At 42.2% G+C, this 19,286-nt stretch overlaps 1 protein-coding gene across 1 annotated transcript in view; it reads right to left on the bottom strand.

Moving 5' to 3' along the window:
- Window positions 1-1,009: 1,009 nt before the first annotated feature.
- The window catches only part of LOC138671647 (uncharacterized), a 108,820-nt gene continuing 90,543 nt past the window's right edge, over window positions 1,010-19,286 (bottom strand). Inside the window, exons 8-10 of the mRNA XM_069759818.1 lie at window positions 16,277-16,445; window positions 1,098-1,276; window positions 1,010-1,054 (exon numbers count right to left, since the gene is read on the bottom strand). Of these exons, the coding sequence (XP_069615919.1) occupies window positions 1,010-1,054; window positions 1,098-1,276; window positions 16,277-16,445 (393 nt within the window). The remainder of the gene's footprint in view (window positions 1,055-1,097; window positions 1,277-16,276; window positions 16,446-19,286) is intronic.

Below are 19,286 nucleotides of genomic sequence, written 5' to 3'. Positions count from 1 at the left end.
GTGGGGGGCTCATGCGATATACAGAAAGGGCTATACTCGGGTTCAAACGATATATAGAGGGATGTCAGAATACTTAATTCTACTCAATATTAAGTGATACAATTAATATTAATATATTGATTATCAATAATATAATAATCATAATATATCAATATTAATATTGAGTAGAATTAATTTCATCCTATTGGTTCGGCCCTCAACAACAGTCATGGTCTCTCATGTAGCCCCTCGGGAAAATTAATTGCCCACCCCTGGGCTATTCACATGTACATGATTTTTCACAGGGCAAACAGTCATGTGACATGTCTGATATTGATCTGAGTGTCGGATCAAAATTTGGCAATGGAAGTCTTTGGGTCTGTGAAATAATTGGATGTCTGTGTTCCACAAACTGGTAGATAAAAGAAGATAGAGAAACTTTTCTTTTCTCACATACCATTAAAACTCATGAAAATCGGACTAAACTCTGATGAAATTAAAATGACACTATGATGAAACTGATGAAAATCGCTAGTCAAACAGAGTCCATTTACCTCATACATGAAAAAAAACCTGATGTCTGATTGAGCCCTTATCAAAAGCAACAGGGAACCTGTATATAGCAGATAACCATGTGAAGATGAGGAAAGCATCCAAGTCTTCAGGGAGGACAGATTTCACAGTCTGAGAGCAAGATCAGAACCCACCGCAGACACTATAGGAAGAAATAATACACTCAGGGAGTCCGACCTATTGCACCCCCACGAATCCAAAGAATAAAGGGAGAAATAAAACTCATGCAGTGATCCACCGTCTCTAAGTTTTTCCAAGACAAAGGTGTTTCATCATCCGGCTAGGTAATAATCTTCAGGAAACCTCATTACCAGCAGGAGGCTGAGGTTCGGCTTTTTAGGGAAGCACTGACTACACCAATACTTTGTTCATAAAGTAATGACATATCCTAGTGATTACATTACAGTATAAAACAGGAAAACTCAACTACGGTAAATTAGTTAGCAATACTAAAAGTTTAATGAAACTTTTGATTGTTTAATATCAAGTATTGTAGATTAAACTGAATGAATATAATCTTTCAATATAAGATAAAAAGTTCATACCTTTGGGTCGAAAGTCACATTCCTTGGAAAAGTTTGTTGAAGATGAACAAACAGCTCCATATCCTCGGTTTGCAGGGTAGCCATGACTCGTTCAGCCATCGCAAAAATCTCCAGCCATGAAGGGAATATATTTTTAATCAAAAGATGTAGATACATGAATAATTCATATGGATGCTCAGCTGAAAAAGCAAAATATTTATTTCACAATCTAGATATAAACCCTGGGAAAGCAGTCAATTAGACACACAATAGAAAATTAGGAAAATGATAAAGAAATGTTACATGCAAATAAATTAGTTCATGATTCACATTTATTAATTGTCTCACAAAACACAAACTGATCTTCATTCAGTGCAGAGATCACCTCATTTTATGATCTTATAGAGTTTCTGGCTTAAATAGGTTTTGCCATGAGCAAAAATTCATTTTAATGAATACATCTTGGAATAATAATAATTGGATGTGTTTAAATTAAATGTTCCCGTGCTGAGATAATCTTATAAATGTGCTCCTGCTATGTACTGTGTAATGGCTGTGTCTGACCGTGCAGGAACATGATCTGATCATATCACAGCTCCTGGGCAGGGGAGGAAAGCAAAAGGGAGTGTACAGACAGTACAGTATCACAGCGATTCTTTTTGTGATGTAAAACATTTCTCTGCATGTTTATAAACAATGTTTTACTTAAAAAAAAGATCATTTGTTATCCCATGCTGTCCTGTCTGTATACTCTTTTGCTTCCTCCCCTGCCCAGGAGCTGTGGTATGATCAGACCATGTTCCTGCACGGTGAGACATGGCCATTACAAAGTACACAGCAGGGACACATTTATAAGATTATCTCATCACAGGAACATTAAACACATTCAATTATGGAACTTATTATTCCAAGATCTATTCATTAAAATTAACTTATATTAGTTGGAAAACTCCTTTAAGGTGTGTTTAATAGATTTCTGTAATTATTTGGCACGTTTGTGGGTATGCTTCTATTTCTGCGCTTTACCTGAATTATTATTTATTACCTTAAAGGAAGTAAAAAAAAAAGTGACTTATTGTTGAAAGTGTCAGGTTGGCGCCGTTATACTGATTAAAATGATACCTTGTTGATAAAATCTGTCTTGTGGTTGTTGTTTAACCCCTTCGTGACCGAGCCAATTTTGACCTTAATGAACAAGCCAATTTTTTAAATTCTGACCAATGTCACTTTATGTGGTTCTACTCTGGAATGCTTCAACGGATCACACTGATTCTGAGTTTGTTTTTCCATAACTTATTGTACTTTATGACAGTGGTAAAATTTCTTCTATATGACTTGCGTTTGTGAAAATATCTGAAATTTGGCGAAAAATTCGAAATTTTTGCAATTTTCAAACGTTTAATTCTTATGCCCTTAAGTCAGAGACTTATGTCACACAAAACAGTTAATAAATGAAGTTTCCCACATGTCTACTTTACATCAGCACAATTTTTGAAACATATTTTTTTTGTTAGGAAATTACAAGGGTTAAAAGTCGACCAACGATTTTTCATTTTTAAAACATTACAAAACCATTTTTTAGGGACCATATCAAATTTAAAGTGTCTTTGGGGGGTCTGTATGACACAAAATACCCAAAAGTGACACCATTCTAAGACCACACACCCCCAAGGTACTCAAAAAACACATTCAAGAAGTGTATTAACCCTTCTGGTGCTTCACAGCAGTTAAAGCAACGTGGAAGGAAAAAATGAACATTTAACTTTTTCCACAAAAATTTTACTTCAGCTTCAAATTTGTTATTTTCACAAGGGTAACAGGAAAAAATGGACCATAAAGTTTGTTGTATATTTTCTACTGAGTACGCTGCTATCCTATGTGTGGGGGAAATCCACTCTTTGGGCACAAGGCAGGGCTCGGAAGAGAAGTAGTACCATTTGACTTTTTGAACGCAAAAACAGTAAGAATCGAGAGTGGACACAATGTCGCGTTTGGAGAGCCCATGATGTGCCTAAACAGAGTAAATCCCCCACAAATGACCCCATTTTGGAAAGTACACCCCTTAGGGAACTTATCTAGATGTGTCATGAGCACCTGGAACCCCCAGGTGTTTCACAGAAGTTTATAAAGTAGAGCTGTGAAAATTAAAAAAAAAAAATCACATTTTATCCACAAAGATATAATTTTAGTACCAAATTTTAACGGGAGGTTAACGGGAGAAAATGGACCAAAAAATTTGTTTTGCAATTTCTTCTGACTATGTGGATACCCTATATGTGGAGGATAACCACTGTTTTGGCACACGGCAGAGCTCAGAAAGGAAGGAGTGACGTTTAGGAATGCAGACTTTGATGCAATGATCTGCAGGCATCATGTCACATTTGGAGAACATCTGATGTGCCTAAACAGTGAAAAAAAAACATAAGTGACCCCATTTTGGAAACTACATCCCTCAAGGATTTTATCCAGGGGTATAGTGAGCACTTTGACTGTTGTGAATTCCGCTCTTGGGCTCCCTCCGGTGGTTGTAAGTGGCACTTTTGTGAGTTCTGCTCTTGGGCTCCCTCTTGTGGTTTCAAGTGGTATGGCTGCTCCTTGGAGTTAGCTGTCTTCAGCTGCTTCCACTGATCGTCTTTTCTGCTCGGCTATTTATGCCTGGTTCTGTCCTTCAGCCAGTGCCACTTGTAATTGGTTCCTGGTTGGATTCACATCTCTTTGGATTTCCCTGTTATCCTGACCAGTTCAGCTAAGCTAAGTTTTTGCTTGCTCTTTTCTGTTCACAGTTTGTGGACTTATCCGTTCTGTGCTTCTATATTTGTCCAGCTTTATCAGTATGAATTAATTCTGTCTTGCTGGAAGCTCTGGGAAGCAGATTTACCCTCCACACCTTTAGTCAGGTGTGGAGATTTTTAGTAAACTCTGCGTGGATTTTTGTAGTGTTTAATACTGACCGCACAGTATTCCATCCTGTCCTATCTATCAAGTTAGACTGGCCTCCTGTGCTCATCCTGGTTTCATTCTGTGTATGTCTTTTCCCTCTCCACTCACAGTCATTATTTGTGGGGGGCTAATCTATCCTTTGGGGATTTTCTCTGAGGCAAGATAGTTTTCCTGCTTCTATCTTTAGGGGTAGTTAGCTCTTAGGCGGTGACGAGGTGCCTAGGGAGAGTTAGGAGCATTCCACGGCTACTTCTCGTGTTGTATTGAGCTTAGGGACTGCGGTCAGTACAGTTACCACTTCCTTCAGAGCTCGTTCCATGTTGCTCCTAAACCACCGCATCATAACAGTACAAGTGGCCAAAAATGAATTAAATGCATCTCAAAAGAAGGAAAAGAAAGTTGTGAACCATTTTTTTTTCTGTGCTCTAGTTTGTCTTTTTTTCCCTCTTGATATCTGGGTGGTTCAGGATATATGCTTTGGCATGGATGTTCAGGGTTTGTTTTCTTGTGTGGATCAACTTGCTGCAAGAGTACAGTGTATCCAGGACTACATTGTCCAGACTCCGGCTTTAGAGCCTAGAATTCCTACTCCTGATTTGTTTTTTGGGGACAGATCCAAGTTTTTGAACTTTAAAAATAACTGCAAATTGTTTTTTGCTTTGAAACCCCGTTTTTCAGGTGATCCCATTCAGCAAGTAAAAATCATCATATCCTTGCTGCGTGGTGACCCTCAAGACTGGGCCTTTTCTCTTGAAACAGGGGATCCGGCATTATTGAATGTAGACGCATTTTTTCAAGCACTCGGATTATTGTATGACGAACCTAATTCTGTGGATCATGCAGAAAAAACCCTGTTGGCCTTGTGTCAAGGTCAGGAAGCGGCAGAATTATACTGCCAGAAATTTAGAAAATGGTCTGTGCTCACTAAATGGAATGAAGAGGCTCTGGCTGCTATTTTCAGAAACCCTTTCTGAAACCCTTAAAAATGTTATGGTGGGCTTTCCTACGCCTGCCGGTTTGAGCGAATCTATGTCTCTAGCCATTCAGATTGATCGGCGTCTGCGCGAGCGCAAAGCTGTGCACCATATGGCAGTGTCCTCGGAGCAGAGTCCTGATCCTATGCAATGTGATAGGATTTTGACTAGAATAGAACGGCAGGAATTCAAACGTCAGAATAGGCTGTGTTTTTACTGTGGTGATTCTACTCATGTTATCTCTGATTGCCCTAAGCGTACTAAGAGAGTCGCTAGGTCTGTTACCATTAGTACTATACAGCCTAAATTTCTCTTATCTGTGACCCTGATTTGCTCATTGTCGTCCTTTTCTGTGATGGCATTTGTGTATTCAGGCGCTGCCCTGAACTTAATGGACTTAGAATTCGCCAGGCGCTGTGGTTTTTCCTTGCAGCCTTTGCAGAGCCCTATTCCTTTGAGGGGTATTGATGCTACACCCTTGGCCAAGGATAAACCTCAGTACTGGACGCAGATGACTATGTACACGTCCCCAGCACATCAGGAAGATTGCCGTTTTCTGGTGTTGCATAACCTGCATGATGTTGTTGTACTGGGTTTTCCATGGTTACAGGAACATAATCCGGTGCTGGATTGGAAAACTATGACTGTGACTAGTTGGGGTTGTCAAGGGGTACATAGTGACATTCCTTTGATGTCAATTTCCTCTTCCCCCTCTTCTGAGGTCCCTGAGTTTTTGTCGGATTTCCAGGATGTATTTGATGAGCCCAAGTCCAGTTCCCTTCCACCACACAGGGACTGTGATTGTGCTATTAACTTGATTCCTGGTTGCAAGTTCCCTAAGGGCCGACTTTTCAATCTGTCTGTGCCAGAGCATGCCGCCATGCGGAGTTATGTTAAGGAGTCTTTGGAGAAGGGGCATATTCGGCCCTCTTCGTCACCATTGGGAGCGGGTTTCTTTTTTGTTGCTAAGAAGGATGGCTCCTTGAGACCCTGTATTGATTATCGTCTTCTTAATAAGATCACGGTCAAATTCCAATACCCCTTGCCTTTGCTTACTGATTTGTTTGCTCAGATTAAGGGGGCTAGTTGGTTTTCTAAGATTGACCTCCGAGGGGCATATAATCTTGTTCGTATTAAACAGGGTGACGAATGGAAAAACGCATTTAATACGCCCGAAGGCCATTTTGAATACCTTGTGATGCCATTTGGGCTCTCTAATGCTCCATCTGTGTTCCAGTCTTTCATGCATGATATTTTCCGCAATTATCTTGATAAATTCATGGTCGTATATTTGGATGATATTTTGATTTTTTCCGATGATTAGGAGTCTCATGTGAAGCAGGTCAGGATGGTGTTCCAGATCCTTCGTGATAATGCTTTGTTTGTGAAGGGGTCTAAGTGCCTATTCGGAGTTCAGAAGGTCTCTTTTTGGGTTTTATTTTTTTCTCCCTCGTCTATAGAAATGGATCCTGTTAAGGTTCAAGCTATTCATGACTGGATTCAACCCACATCTGTGAAGGGCCTTCAAAAAATTTTGGGCTTTGCTAATTTTTATCGCCGTTTCATTGCCAACTTTTCCAGTGTGTTTAAGACCCTTACTGATTTGACGAAGAAAGGCACTGATGTGACGAATTGGTCCTCTGCGGCTGTTGAGGCCTTTCAGGAGCTTAAACGCCGATTTACTTCTGCCCCTGTGTTGCGTCAGCCGGATGTTTCTCTTCCTTTTCAGGTTGAGGTCGACGCTTCTAAGATTGGGGCAGGGGCCGTTTTGTCTCAGAGGGAGTCTGATGGTTCTTTGATGAAACCATGTGCTTTTTTTTCCAGAAAGTTTTCGCCTGCGGAACGCAATTATGATGTCGGCAATCGGGAGTTGTTGGCTATGAAATGGGCGTTTGAGGAGTGGCGACATTGGCTTGAGGGAGCTAAGCACCGCGTTGTGGTCTTGACTGATCGTAAGAATCTGGTTTACCTCGAGTCGGCCAAGCGGCTGAATCCTAGACAGGCTCGATGGTCTCTGTTTTTCTCCCGTTTTGATTTTGTGGTCTCATATCTTCCGGGATCTAAGAATGTTAAGGCTGATGCCCTCTCTAGGAGTTTTTCGCCTGATTCTCCTGGAGTCCTTGAGCCGGTTGGCATTCTTAAGGAAGGGGTGATTCTTTCTGCCATCTCCCCTGATTTGCGGCGGGTGCTTCAGGAATTTCAGGCTGATAGGCCTGACCGCTGTCCTGTGGGGAAGCTGTTTGTTCCTGATAGATGGACGAGTAAGGTGATTTCTGAGGTTCATTGTTCAGTGTTGGCTGGTCATCCTGGGATTTTTGGTACCAGAGATTTGGTTGCTAGGTCCTTTTGGTGGCCTTCCTTGTCGCGCGATGTCCGTGCTTTTGTGCAGTCCTGTGGGACTTGCGCCCGAGCCAAGCCTTGCTGTTCCCGTGCTAGTGGGTTGCTTTTGCCTTTGCCGGTCCCTGAGAGACCCTGGACGCATATTTCCATGGATTTTATTTCGGATCTTCCTGTTTCCCAGAAGATGTCTGTTATCTGGATTGTTTGTGACCGGTTCTCTAAAATGGTCCATCTGGTACCTTTGCCTAAGTTGCCTTCCTCCTCAGATTTGGTTCCATTGTTTTTTCAGCATGTGGTTCGTTTGCATGGCATTCCGGAGAATATTGTGTCTGACAGAGGTTCTCAGTTTGTCTCTAGGTTTTGGCGGGCCTTTTGTGCTAGGATGGGCATTGATTTGTCTTTTTCTTCGGCGTTTCATCCTCAGACTAATGGCCAAACTGAGCGAACTAATCAGACCTTGGAGACCTATTTGAGATGCTTTGTGTCTGCTGATCAGGATGATTGGGTGTCTTTCTTGCCGTTGGCCGAGTTTGCCCTTAATAATTGGGCTAGTTCGGCTACTTTGGTTTCACCTTTTTTTTGTAATTTTGGTTTTCATCCTCGTTTTTCTTTTGGGCAGGTTGAGCCTTCTGATTGTCCTGGTTTTGATTCTGTGGTGGACAGGCTGCAGCAGATTTGGACTCATGTGGTGGACAATTTGATGTTGTCTCAGGAAAAGGCTCAACGTTTTGCTAACCGCCGTCGGTGTGTTGGCCCCCGGCTTCGTGTGGGGGATTTGGTTTGGTTGTCTTCTCGTCATGTTCCTATGAAGGTTTCTTCCCCTAAGTTTAAGCCTCGGTTTATTGGTCCTTATAAAATTTCTGAAATTATTAATCCGGTGTCTTTTCGTTTGGCTCTTCCAGCCTCTTTTGCCATTCATAATGTTTTCCATAGATCTTTGTTGCGGAGATATGTGGTGCCGTTGTTCCCTCGGTTGACCCTCCTGCCCCGGTGTTGGTTGAGGGAGAGTTGGAATATGAGGTTGAGAAGATTTTGGATTCTCGTTTTTCGAGGCTGAGGCTTCAGTATCTTGTCAAGTGGAAGGGTTATGGCCAGGAGGATAATTCTTGGGTTGTTGCCTCCGATGTCCATGCCACCGATTTGGTTCGTGCTTTTCACTTGGCTCGTCCTGATCGGCCTGGGGGCTCTGGTGAGGGTTCGGTGACCCCTCCTCAAGGGGGGGGAACTGTTGTGAATTCCCCTCTTGGGCTCCCTCCGGTGGTTGTAAGTGGCACTTTTGTGAGTTCTGCTCTTGGGCTCCCTCTTGTGGTTTCAAGTGGTATGGCTGCTCCTTGGATTTAGCTGTCAGCAGCTGCTTCTACTGATTGTCTTTTCTGCTCGGCTATTTATGCCTGACTTTTTCTTTCAGCCAGTGCCACTTGTAAATGGTTCCTGGTTGGATTCACATCTCTTTGGATTTCCCTGTTATCCTGACCAGTTCAGCAAAGCTAAGTTCTTGCTTGCTCTTTTCTGTCCACAGATTGTGGACTTATCCGTTCTGTGCTTTCTATGTTTGTCCAGCTTATCAGTATGAATTATCTCTGTGTTGCTGGAAGCTCTGGGAAGCAGATTTACCCTCCACACCTTTAGTCAGGTGTGGAGATTTTTGTAATCTCTGCGTGGATTTTTGTAGTGTTTTATACTGACCGCACAGTATTCCATCCTGTCCTATCTATCTAGCTAGACTGGCCTACTGTGCTCATCCTGGTTTCATTCTGTGTATGTCTTTTCCCTCTCCACTCACAGTCATTATTTGTGGGGGCTAATATATCCTTTGGGGATTTTCTCTGAGGCAAGATAGTTTTCCTGCTTCTATCTTTAGGGGTAGTTAGCTCTTAGGCTGTGACGAGATGCCTAGGGAGAGTTAGGAGCATTCCACGGCTACTTCTAGTGTTGTGTTGAGCTTAGGGACTGCGGTCAGTACAGATACCACTTCCTTCAGGGCTTGTTCCATGTTACTCCTAAACCACCAGATCATAACACCCCCCATAGGCAGATTCTGTAGTATAAGGCAGCATCCCTTAAAAAAATACTCACTTCTCTTCTTCCTGGTTCCTGCGCTGCCATGAGTTTCCGCTCGTCTCGGCGCCAGGCAGTGACTCATCACGTCCCCTGTCAGCGTCGGCGACATCAGACGCTAACAGGGGGATGATGGGGGAAGGAGCGCAGCGCTCCTTCCCTCATCATAGCGGTCAGCAGTATCGGCTAAATGCCAGCACAGCTGACCCTGCGATGACAGGCGGGGGGCCCACTGCTGGCACCAGGCCCCCCCCCCCGCCTGGTCAGGGGCCCCATAGCGCCAGAGCAGGGAGATCGATTCTCTCTGCTCTGCCGCAGAAGGTAACTGTATCGGCCCGCGCAGCGCTCCGATACAATTACAGTAGCTTAGCTCCGGGTGGGTCCCCTCTGAGCTTTGGGCCCGGGGCGCCCACACCCTCTGCCCACCCGGTAGCTACGCTACTGTATTCACCTATATACACACACACATATATATATACATACATACACACACATATATATATATATATATATATATATACACACACACACACACATACGTATATATACACACAGTGGGTTAAATACCATAAATTAAGTTATGTGTAATAACTTGCTTACTGAAATTAAATTAATACTTCATACAATAGCTTTTGTTGGTGATAACCGCTTCAAGATGCCTCCTGTAAGGAACAACTAGTCGCATGCATTTCTCAGGTGTGATTTTGACCCATTCTTCCACACAAACACTCTTCAAATCCTGAAGGTTCTGTGGGCTCTTTCTATGAACTCTGAGCTTTAGTTATTTCCATACATTTGCCATTGGATTCTGGTCAGGTGATTGGCTGGGACATTCCAGCAGCTTTATTTTCTTTTTCTGAAACCAATTGGGAGTTTCCTTGGTTGTGTGTTTGGGATCATTGTCTTGCTGAAATATCCACCCTCATTTCATCATCATCCTGGTAGGTGCCAGATTTTTTAGAACATCTGGGTACATTTGTGGATTAATTCTCCCTGCAATTAAATGAAGTTTGCCAGTGACATATGCTTAAAATCAGCCCCACACTATGATGTTCCCATCTCCAAACTTCATTGCTTGTATGATGTTTTTGTGATTATATGCAGTGCCTTTTTGCCTCCAAACATGGTGTGTATTATGGCATCCAAAGAGTTAAATTTTGCTCTCATCTAACCAGACTATATTCTATACTTCCCCGAAGAAGTTAACAGGAAATGAGAGTAGGGGTTTCCTGCCTTCAGCAACCAGGTTAATAGATGAGTATTAGTGATGAGCGAGTGTACTCGTTATTCGAGATTTTAGTGCTCGGAGATTTCGTTTTATTCGCCGCAGCTGATTGATTTACATCTGTTAGCCAGCATAAGTACATGTGGGGATTCCCTAGCAACCAGGCAACCCCCACATGTACTTATGCTGGCTAACAGATGTAAATCATTCAGCTGCAGCGAAGAAAACTAAATCTCTGAGCAATAAAAATACTCGGAGGTCACCCGAGCGTGCTCAGGAAATCTCGAGCAACGAGTATATTCGCTCATCACTCATGAGTATACTTGTTCTTATATCTTTTGCTTGACCAGCTCTGTTCTACCTCACTTGCTAACAGACTTCAGTGTGGTTTGCATTAGTTCCAGTACAACTTTGTCTTATCCCTTTGGTATTTTATGGATCTTCTGTATGATTAATATTATGATCTGATCTTTCATCAAGACATGTCACTTGCTATTTTCTATATTTGCATCTACTAGCTCTCCCTGGCCCTCCCTATTTTTTCCACTTGGAAATTTAAAGAAATAATATAGCCTTATTTATCTCTCCTTGAACTCAGGACTTTTATGAGCGGTCACTTGCAATAATATCACTGTTGCTTGATATGTCTTGAATCGGTACATCTTAGGCTGCCGTCACACTAGCAGTATTTGGTAAGTATTTTACATCAGTATTTGTAAGCCAAAACCAGGAGTGGGTGATAAATACATAAGGGGTGACGTGTTTCTATTATACTTTTCCGCTAATTGTTCCACTTCTGGTTTTGGCTTACAAATACTGATGTAAAATACTGACCAAATACTGCTAGTGTGATGGCAGCCTTACCCTACCATGCTGCATGAAGGCGCTTTGCTACTTTGCTCTCCTTTTTCATTGTGTGTATAAGGCTACTTTCACACTTGCGTCGGTACGGGTCCGTTGCTAAGCATCGGGCCGACGTACCGACGCACGTTGAGAAATTTGTGCACGACGTGGGCCGCGGATGCAGTTTTTCAACGCATTCGCTGCCCATTCTGCAGTCCGGGGAGGAGGGGGCGGAGTTCCGGCTGTGCATGCACGGTAGAAAATGGCGGACGTGACGTACGAAAAAACGTTACATTGAACGCTTTTTCTTGACGGCGGTCCACCAAAACACGACGGATCCGTTGCACAACGGACGCGACGTGTGGCCATCCGTCGCGATCCATCGCTAATACAAGTCTATGGGCAAAAAACGCATCCGGCGAGCACATTTGCAGGATCCTAACCACAAACGTAGGCGGGCACCACTACTGGGGATCACCTATAGCATGCTACAAATAGGCACAACAAACAAAAAAGAGAAAAGGTAGCATGCATATCACAGGGATCACCACACAAAAGTATCAAAATATAATTTTTATTGAGTCAAAGCACAAACACTGCGAAAAAGTTAAAACCTTTAAAAATGCATATCACAACAAATACACAGACCCATAATAGGGTCATACCCTTGTCATACCCCAAACAAAAACAGCAGGAGACAATACATATGATGCTGATAAACCCTCACAAATAGCCACACAGAGAGAATGAGGTCATCTCATCAAAATAGTATAGCAAATGCATGTATAAAGAAGGTCCATTCCCAATAGGTTATAAGGTGCAATAATACATACTCCAAGCTTGTACGATGAAATGGTGGTCCTTCAAGAAATAATACCCAACAATAAAACGACCCATACAACCTGAGCCTGTAAATAGGGCTTCCTAGATAGGAGCCCAGTGAGGAGCATCAGTTCAATAAGAAATAGAAAAGCAGGGGTAGACGAGGGCATTGAACCGATGCTCCTCACTGCGCACCTATCTAGGAAGCCCTATTTACAGGCTCAGGTTGTATGGGTCGTTTTATTGTTGGGTATTATTTCTTGAAGGACCACCATTTCATCATACAAGCTTGGAGTATGTATTATTGCACCTTATAACCTATTGGGAATGGACCTTCTTTATACATGCATTTGCTATACTATTTTGATAAGATGACCTCATTCTTTCTGTGTGGCTATTTGTGAGGGATTATCAGCATCATATGTATTGTCTCCTGCTCTTTTTGTTTGGGGTATGACAAGGGTATGACCCCATTATGGGTCTGTGTATTTGTTGTGATATGCATTTTTAAAGGTTTTAACTTTTTTGCAGTGTTTGTGCTTTGACTCAATAAAAATTATATTTTGATACTTTTGTGTGGTGATCCCTGTGATATGCATGCTACCTTTTCTCTTTTTTGCTTACATTTGCGGGATCCGTTTTTTGCCCAAAACTACGGATTGCGACGGATTGCAAAAAACGCAAGTGTGAAAGTAGCCTTACCTTTTAAAATGTTTTTATCTTGTGATATAATAAAAATTATGTATTTTAGTATTTAGCGCAATACGTCCTTTTTTGGTTTCTTATATTCTATTCTCCCAGTATTCCACAGGCTTGTCTAAATGTTGTTGAGCAAACCTGAAACGCACTTGAACATGCTTTTTGTTCAGCAATGGAGTCTTGGGTGGTGAGCAGGTATACAGGTCATAGGGGTTGAGGGCATTAATTATAGTTCTCTTTGAAACAATTGTAACCACTGATTCCAGGTCTTTCTGTAGCTCTCCACAGGTGGTCCTTGGATCTTGGACAACTCTTCTGATAATTCTTGTCACTCCTCTGTGTGAAAACAGAACTAAAATTTTGTTTTTTATTTCATTTTTTCTAGTCTCGTTAGGAGACAATATTTTGTACTATGTACTGCATACAATTTTTTACTATATACAGCAGTATTGCAGTACACAGTATCCTGATCAGGTAATCGTAGGTTAAAGTCCCCTAGGAGAATTTAAACATTGAAAAAAAAAAACACATTACAATTTTAATCAAACCCCCCCCCCCCCCCACACACACACACACACACACACACACACACACACACATTTCTACATTAAAAATAATATTAAGTGAATTTAACATAGTTGGTTTTGCAGTATCCATAAAAGTCTGATCTATCAAAAGATGAAATTAATAAACCCAAATGGTAAAATATATTTAGAGAAAAAAAAAATAAAAACAGAAATGTGCAAGGAGGAACAGGAGGAGCACAGCCAGAGCCCTGCAAAATGACCTCCAGCAGGCCACAAATATGCATGTGTCTGCACAAACGGTTAGAAACCGACTCCATGAGGATGGTCTGAGTGCCCGACGTCCACAGATGGGGGTTGTGCTCACAGCCCAACACCGTGCAGGATGCTTGGCATTTACCACAGAACACCAGGATTGGCAAATTCGCCACTGGCGCCCTGTGCTCTTCACAGATGAAAGCAGGTTCACACTGAGCACATCTGACAGATGTGACAGAGTCTGGAGACGCCGTGGAGAGCTATCTGCTGCCTGCAACATCCTTCAGCATGACCAGTTTGGCAGTGGGCCAGAAATGGTGTGGAGTGGCATTTCTTAGGATGGCTGCACAGCCCTCCATGTGCTCGCCGGAGGCAGCCTGACTGCCATTAGGTTCCGAGATGAGATCCTCAGACCCCTTGTGAGACCATATGCTGGTGCGGTTGGCCCTGGGTTCCTCCTAATGCAGGACAATGCCAGACCTCATATGGCTGGAGTGTGTCAGAAGTTCCTGCAAGATGAAGGCTTTGAAGCTATGGACTGGCCCACCAGTTCCCCAGACCAGAATCCGATTGAACACATCTGGGACATCATGTCTCACACCATCCACCATCACGTTGCACCACAGACTGTCCAGGAGTTGGTGGATGCTTTAGTCCAGGTCTGGGAGGAGATTCCTCAGGACACCATCTGCCGCCTCATCAGGAGCATGCCCAGGCATGGTAGGAGATCATATAGGCACGTGGAGGCCACACACACTACTGAGCATCATTTCCTTGTCTTGAGGCATTTCCACTGAAGTTGGATCAGCCTGTAACTTCATTTTCCACTTTGATTTTGAGCATCATTCCAACTCCAGACCTCTGTGGGATATTAGTTGTGATTTACATTAATCATTTTTTAGGTTTTATTGTTCTCAACATATTCCACTATGTAATGAATAAAGATTTACACTGGAATATTTCATTCAGTGATATCTAGGATGTGGGATTTTAGTGTTCCCTTTATTTTTTTGAGCAGTGTATATTTTGAATAAAATATGTAGCTTTAATTTGTTTTGCCTATGCCTTTTTGTCCCTAATAACAATTTGGGATGTTTATTATGATTGGACTGAGGTTGGTAGGATACCATAAGCGGACATTTGATAGTTATAGCAGTTTTCAATATGTCAGGGGGTACTGTTTTTAAAATGGTATCACTTTTGGAGGTTTTCCAATATATAGGACCCCCAAAGTCACTTCAAACCTGGATAGGTCCCTAAAAAAATAAGTTTTGTAAATTTCCTTGAAAAAAATGAAAAATTGCAGCTACGTTTTTTAAAAAATTATAGAAACTTGATTCCAGCTCACCCAGTGAGCGTGGTTGCTCATCCAGACTCTGGCCTCGCCCTGGCCTCACATCAAGGAAAATAGAAAAAATTGGAGTCCAGCTCAACAGGACTGGATTTTCCTTTTCTTTTTGAAAAGAAATTATAGTGCATGCAAAAGAAAAATGTACATGGTCGACATGACCCAGTCGACGCGTTTCAACTGCACTAGGCAGTCTTACTCATGAGTCCCATAAACTTTAATGAGTGGATTCCGATATTGTAGTGAAATCACATAATGCTGTGATTTTTTTCACAGGCAGATTCGGTAAGTAAAAAAAAAAAAAAAAACCACGGCAATTGGCACTGACCCATTAAAGAGAATGTGACACGAGAAAAAATGCTACTAACTTGCAGATATGCAGGTTAATAGTGTTAATAACCTGTCCGACTCCTGCACTTACTCTAACGCTACAGGGAGAAAAGTAACGTAACTGGGTTCAGTCAAGGGGGTGGTGTCGGTTCAGTCACCACTGAGAATAAAGAGCAGCAGCGGTAATCGCACCCCCAGCCCTGATTGACAGCCGACCCCAATGCAGGGTCACAGTCAGTCAGGGTCAGGGGCTCGGTTACATCTGCTGCTCTGTATACTCAGAGTAGTGACTGAACCGGCGCTGCCCCGGTGTCAGAAATTGGAACGCTACTGGGGGGACGCCGGGCAGGTTAGTAACGTTATTAACCTGCAGATTAACTCCATATCTGCAGGGTAATGGTGCTTTTTTTCTGGTGACAAGTTCCCTTTAAACAATATTGGTCCAAGTGCTATCCAATAAAAAAAATCAGATAGTACTCATCCGATAAATACGGTGGTATGAGCGAGAATTTTGAAAGCAAACGGACATGATCCCACTTTGATATGTAACTATGCATGGGTTTGAAACTAGTAGTTTTGCTTTTTTTTCCCAACATATTACATAACTCAGTAAAAACAGTACAGATTTGTGGTGGCTATGGGGTGTAAATTGATTTGTGTTTAAAGAAAGTAACAAAAATATAATATCAAAATACATGATTAAATAAAATACATAATAGTTTAAACATAAGGACCTGAAGGCAATAACAACTCTGGTGAAAGATAACTAACTGGTACAAAAAAAAAAGAAATAAAAATTCCGGAAAGCAGGATGAACTTCCGATTGATTCTCCTTTTACCTGTACTTGGAGTTTGCCTGAATGCCATTTGGAGAGGGAACAGCCAATGGATATGATAGGGCTCATATAAACCATTATAAACGTAGAGAACATTTAATGTTTTGCTGGACTCATTAATCATTTCTTCATCTGATGCAAATGGATACATGGAAGGAGTGTTTCCAAATTTCTGTTAAGACACACAAGGACTCACTAATTAGCTCACCATGTATATGCCTCAGAAATAATAAAAACAATATTTGCTTAGAAAGTAAACGCGTATCACATAGATTTCATGATATATGCCATATGTAGGTATGCACAGAATGAAAGGGAACCTGTCACCAGGTTTGGCCGACAAGTTACGGCCACCGCCTTACAGGGCTTATATAGAGCATTCTATAATGCTGTATATCTGGCCCCAACCCGACTTGTAAGAGAAGAAAAATAACTTTTATTATACTCACCTGCGGGGCGGTCCGGTCCGATGGGTGTCGCTCTTCTTGGTCCGGTGCCTCCCTTCTTGCGATACCGCTCTCCTGCTTGCTTTGTGTGGATGACATGTCCCTGCATCATCCACACAGTGTGCTCGGCATTGCGCTCCTGCGCGGGTGAACTTCTCTGCCACGTTGAGAGCAAGGCAAAGTACTGCTGTGCACAGGAGCCAGAAAAGGTCAGTGCACTGCAGTACTTTGCCCTCAACAAGGCAGATAAATATGCCTGCGCAAGAGTGTGATGCCAACCAAGAAGGGCGACACTTTCTTACGCCCCGCAGGTGAGTATACTGTAATAAAAGTTATTTTTCTGTATATAAGCCCTGAAAGGGGGTGGCCACATCTCATATCGGACAAACCTGGTGACAGGTTCCTTTTAAGTATGGAGAATTATATAAAAGTGGTGCCTTGGATGACCAGTGCATTATAAGGAAAATATTCTCAGTAAGTTATAAGCAGTGCGCAAAAACTATACACTCTTGCGTTTCCTAAAAAAATGTATGCGTGATATTTGCTACAATATCATATGCCAAAAAAGAAAAGCTTAGCTAATATTGCTCGTATAGAGAATAATGAGATTACATATATTGTACATGTGATAGAGTGGTGTGCAAAAGGACTTAAATAAAAATATACCGTACTACTGCAGATGATCGAATATGCAGAGTAAAATTCGGCAAATCACACAAATTTATCAGGGAAATTCGGTTTGTATTGAAGTTATGCAATGCAAATTGAATGTTCCTTATTATGCTCTGAGGTCTCTCCATACCCCAGAGTGTGACAGACCTGATGTTAAAAAAAAAAAAGAAAAGAGAAATACTCATCTTACTCCTCACCTGTCCATTTGCAAGTGGAGGCCAGCTGGTCGCTATTTTGCTGAATTCACGTCAAGAGAACTGCAAAAAAATCTGTATTCTCCAGATTCTATAATAATTTTTGGCAAATTAGAGGAGAATTCAATTCCTGTCAAATAAAGTCGCTTATTGCGACATGCTACCTATCTACAGTATTCAGTTGCACACGTTTTCTGCAGTATTCATCTCTTAGGCTGGGGACACACACAATGTATAAAAATACGGTCCGTTTTACACGGAAGAGAATCGCACAAATGTTTACAAAACAGTGATCCGAGTGCAGTGCAAAGATGCGATTTCCTGGCATCAAATTATCCGTATGTCATCCGTACGACGAGATTTTCTCGCCGGCTTGCAAAACGGACATAGAATGGATCCATGGCCTCAAAAATTATTAAAAACATATATACAGTCTAAATATATATATATATATATATATATATATATATATATATACAGTATCTATATATATAATTGTCTAAGGGTTTTTCCGTCTGTCTGTCTGTCTGTCTTTCTGTCCTGGAAATCCCGGCTCTCTGATTGGTCGAGGCCGCCAGGCCTCGACCAATCAGAGACCGGCACAGCATCGACGTAGAAATCCCGCGTCTCTGATTGGTCGAGGCCGCCAGGCCTCGACCAATCAGCAACGGGCACAGCGACGATGATGTCATAAAGGACGTAGACATCCTGCGTCTCTGATTGGTCGAGGCTGCCAGGCCACGACCAATCAGCAACGGGCACAGCGACGATGATGTCATAAAGGACGTAGACATCCTGCGTCTCTGATTGGTCGAGGCCGCCAGGCCTCGACCAATCAGCAACGGGCACAGCGACGATGATGTCATAATGGTTGCCATGGCGACGATGATGTCATAAAGGTTGCCTCGACCAATCAGCAACGGGCACAGTCTGCCGCGAATTCTGGAATCATCATTGTCCATATATTACAGGGACATGCATATTCTAGAATACCCGATGCGTTAGAATCGGGCCACAATCTAGTGTATATATATGTACTGTATATATATATATACATACACAGTATATATATATATATATATATATATATATATATCTATATATATATATATATATATATATATGTCAGTGAGGCACATACAGTATATGTATATATATATGTATATTTCATACAGCGCCATATAGCAGAAAAGCTGGTAATTCAATTGCTGGCTTTTCCTATCTCCTTCCCAAACCCGAGAGGATATGAGACAATGCAAAATGCAAGGTTACATTAACCCTTCATTACCCCATATCCCACCGCTACAGGGGAATGGGAAGAGAGAGGCTAAGTGCCAGAATAGGCGCATCTTACAGATGTGCCTTTTCTGGGGTGGCTGGGGGCAGGTATTTTTAGCCGGGGGGGGGGGGGGGGGGTTGGGGGGTCCTATAACCATGGTCCCTCTCCAGGCTATTAATATCTGCCCTCAGTCACTGGCTTTACCACTCTGGCGGAGAAAATTGCGCGGGAGCCCACGCCAGTTTTTTCCGGGATTTAACCCTTTAATTTAATAGCTAGAGACACCAAATTTGACACAAAGACACTTCTTACATTACTCAAGAGGAATATGTAATAAAAGAAGGGATATGAGATGGTGTACTGCATGTAAACCATGTCTCACATCATGTCGGGTTTTGGAAGGAGATAGCAAAAGCCGGCAA

Source organism: Ranitomeya imitator, chromosome 3, assembly GCF_032444005.1.
Source record: "Ranitomeya imitator isolate aRanImi1 chromosome 3, aRanImi1.pri, whole genome shotgun sequence".
NCBI classification, from domain to species: Eukaryota; Metazoa; Chordata; class Amphibia; order Anura; family Dendrobatidae; genus Ranitomeya; species Ranitomeya imitator.
The sequence above is the reverse complement of the archived record's forward strand: the minus strand, read 5'-3'. Positions and strand labels throughout refer to the sequence as shown.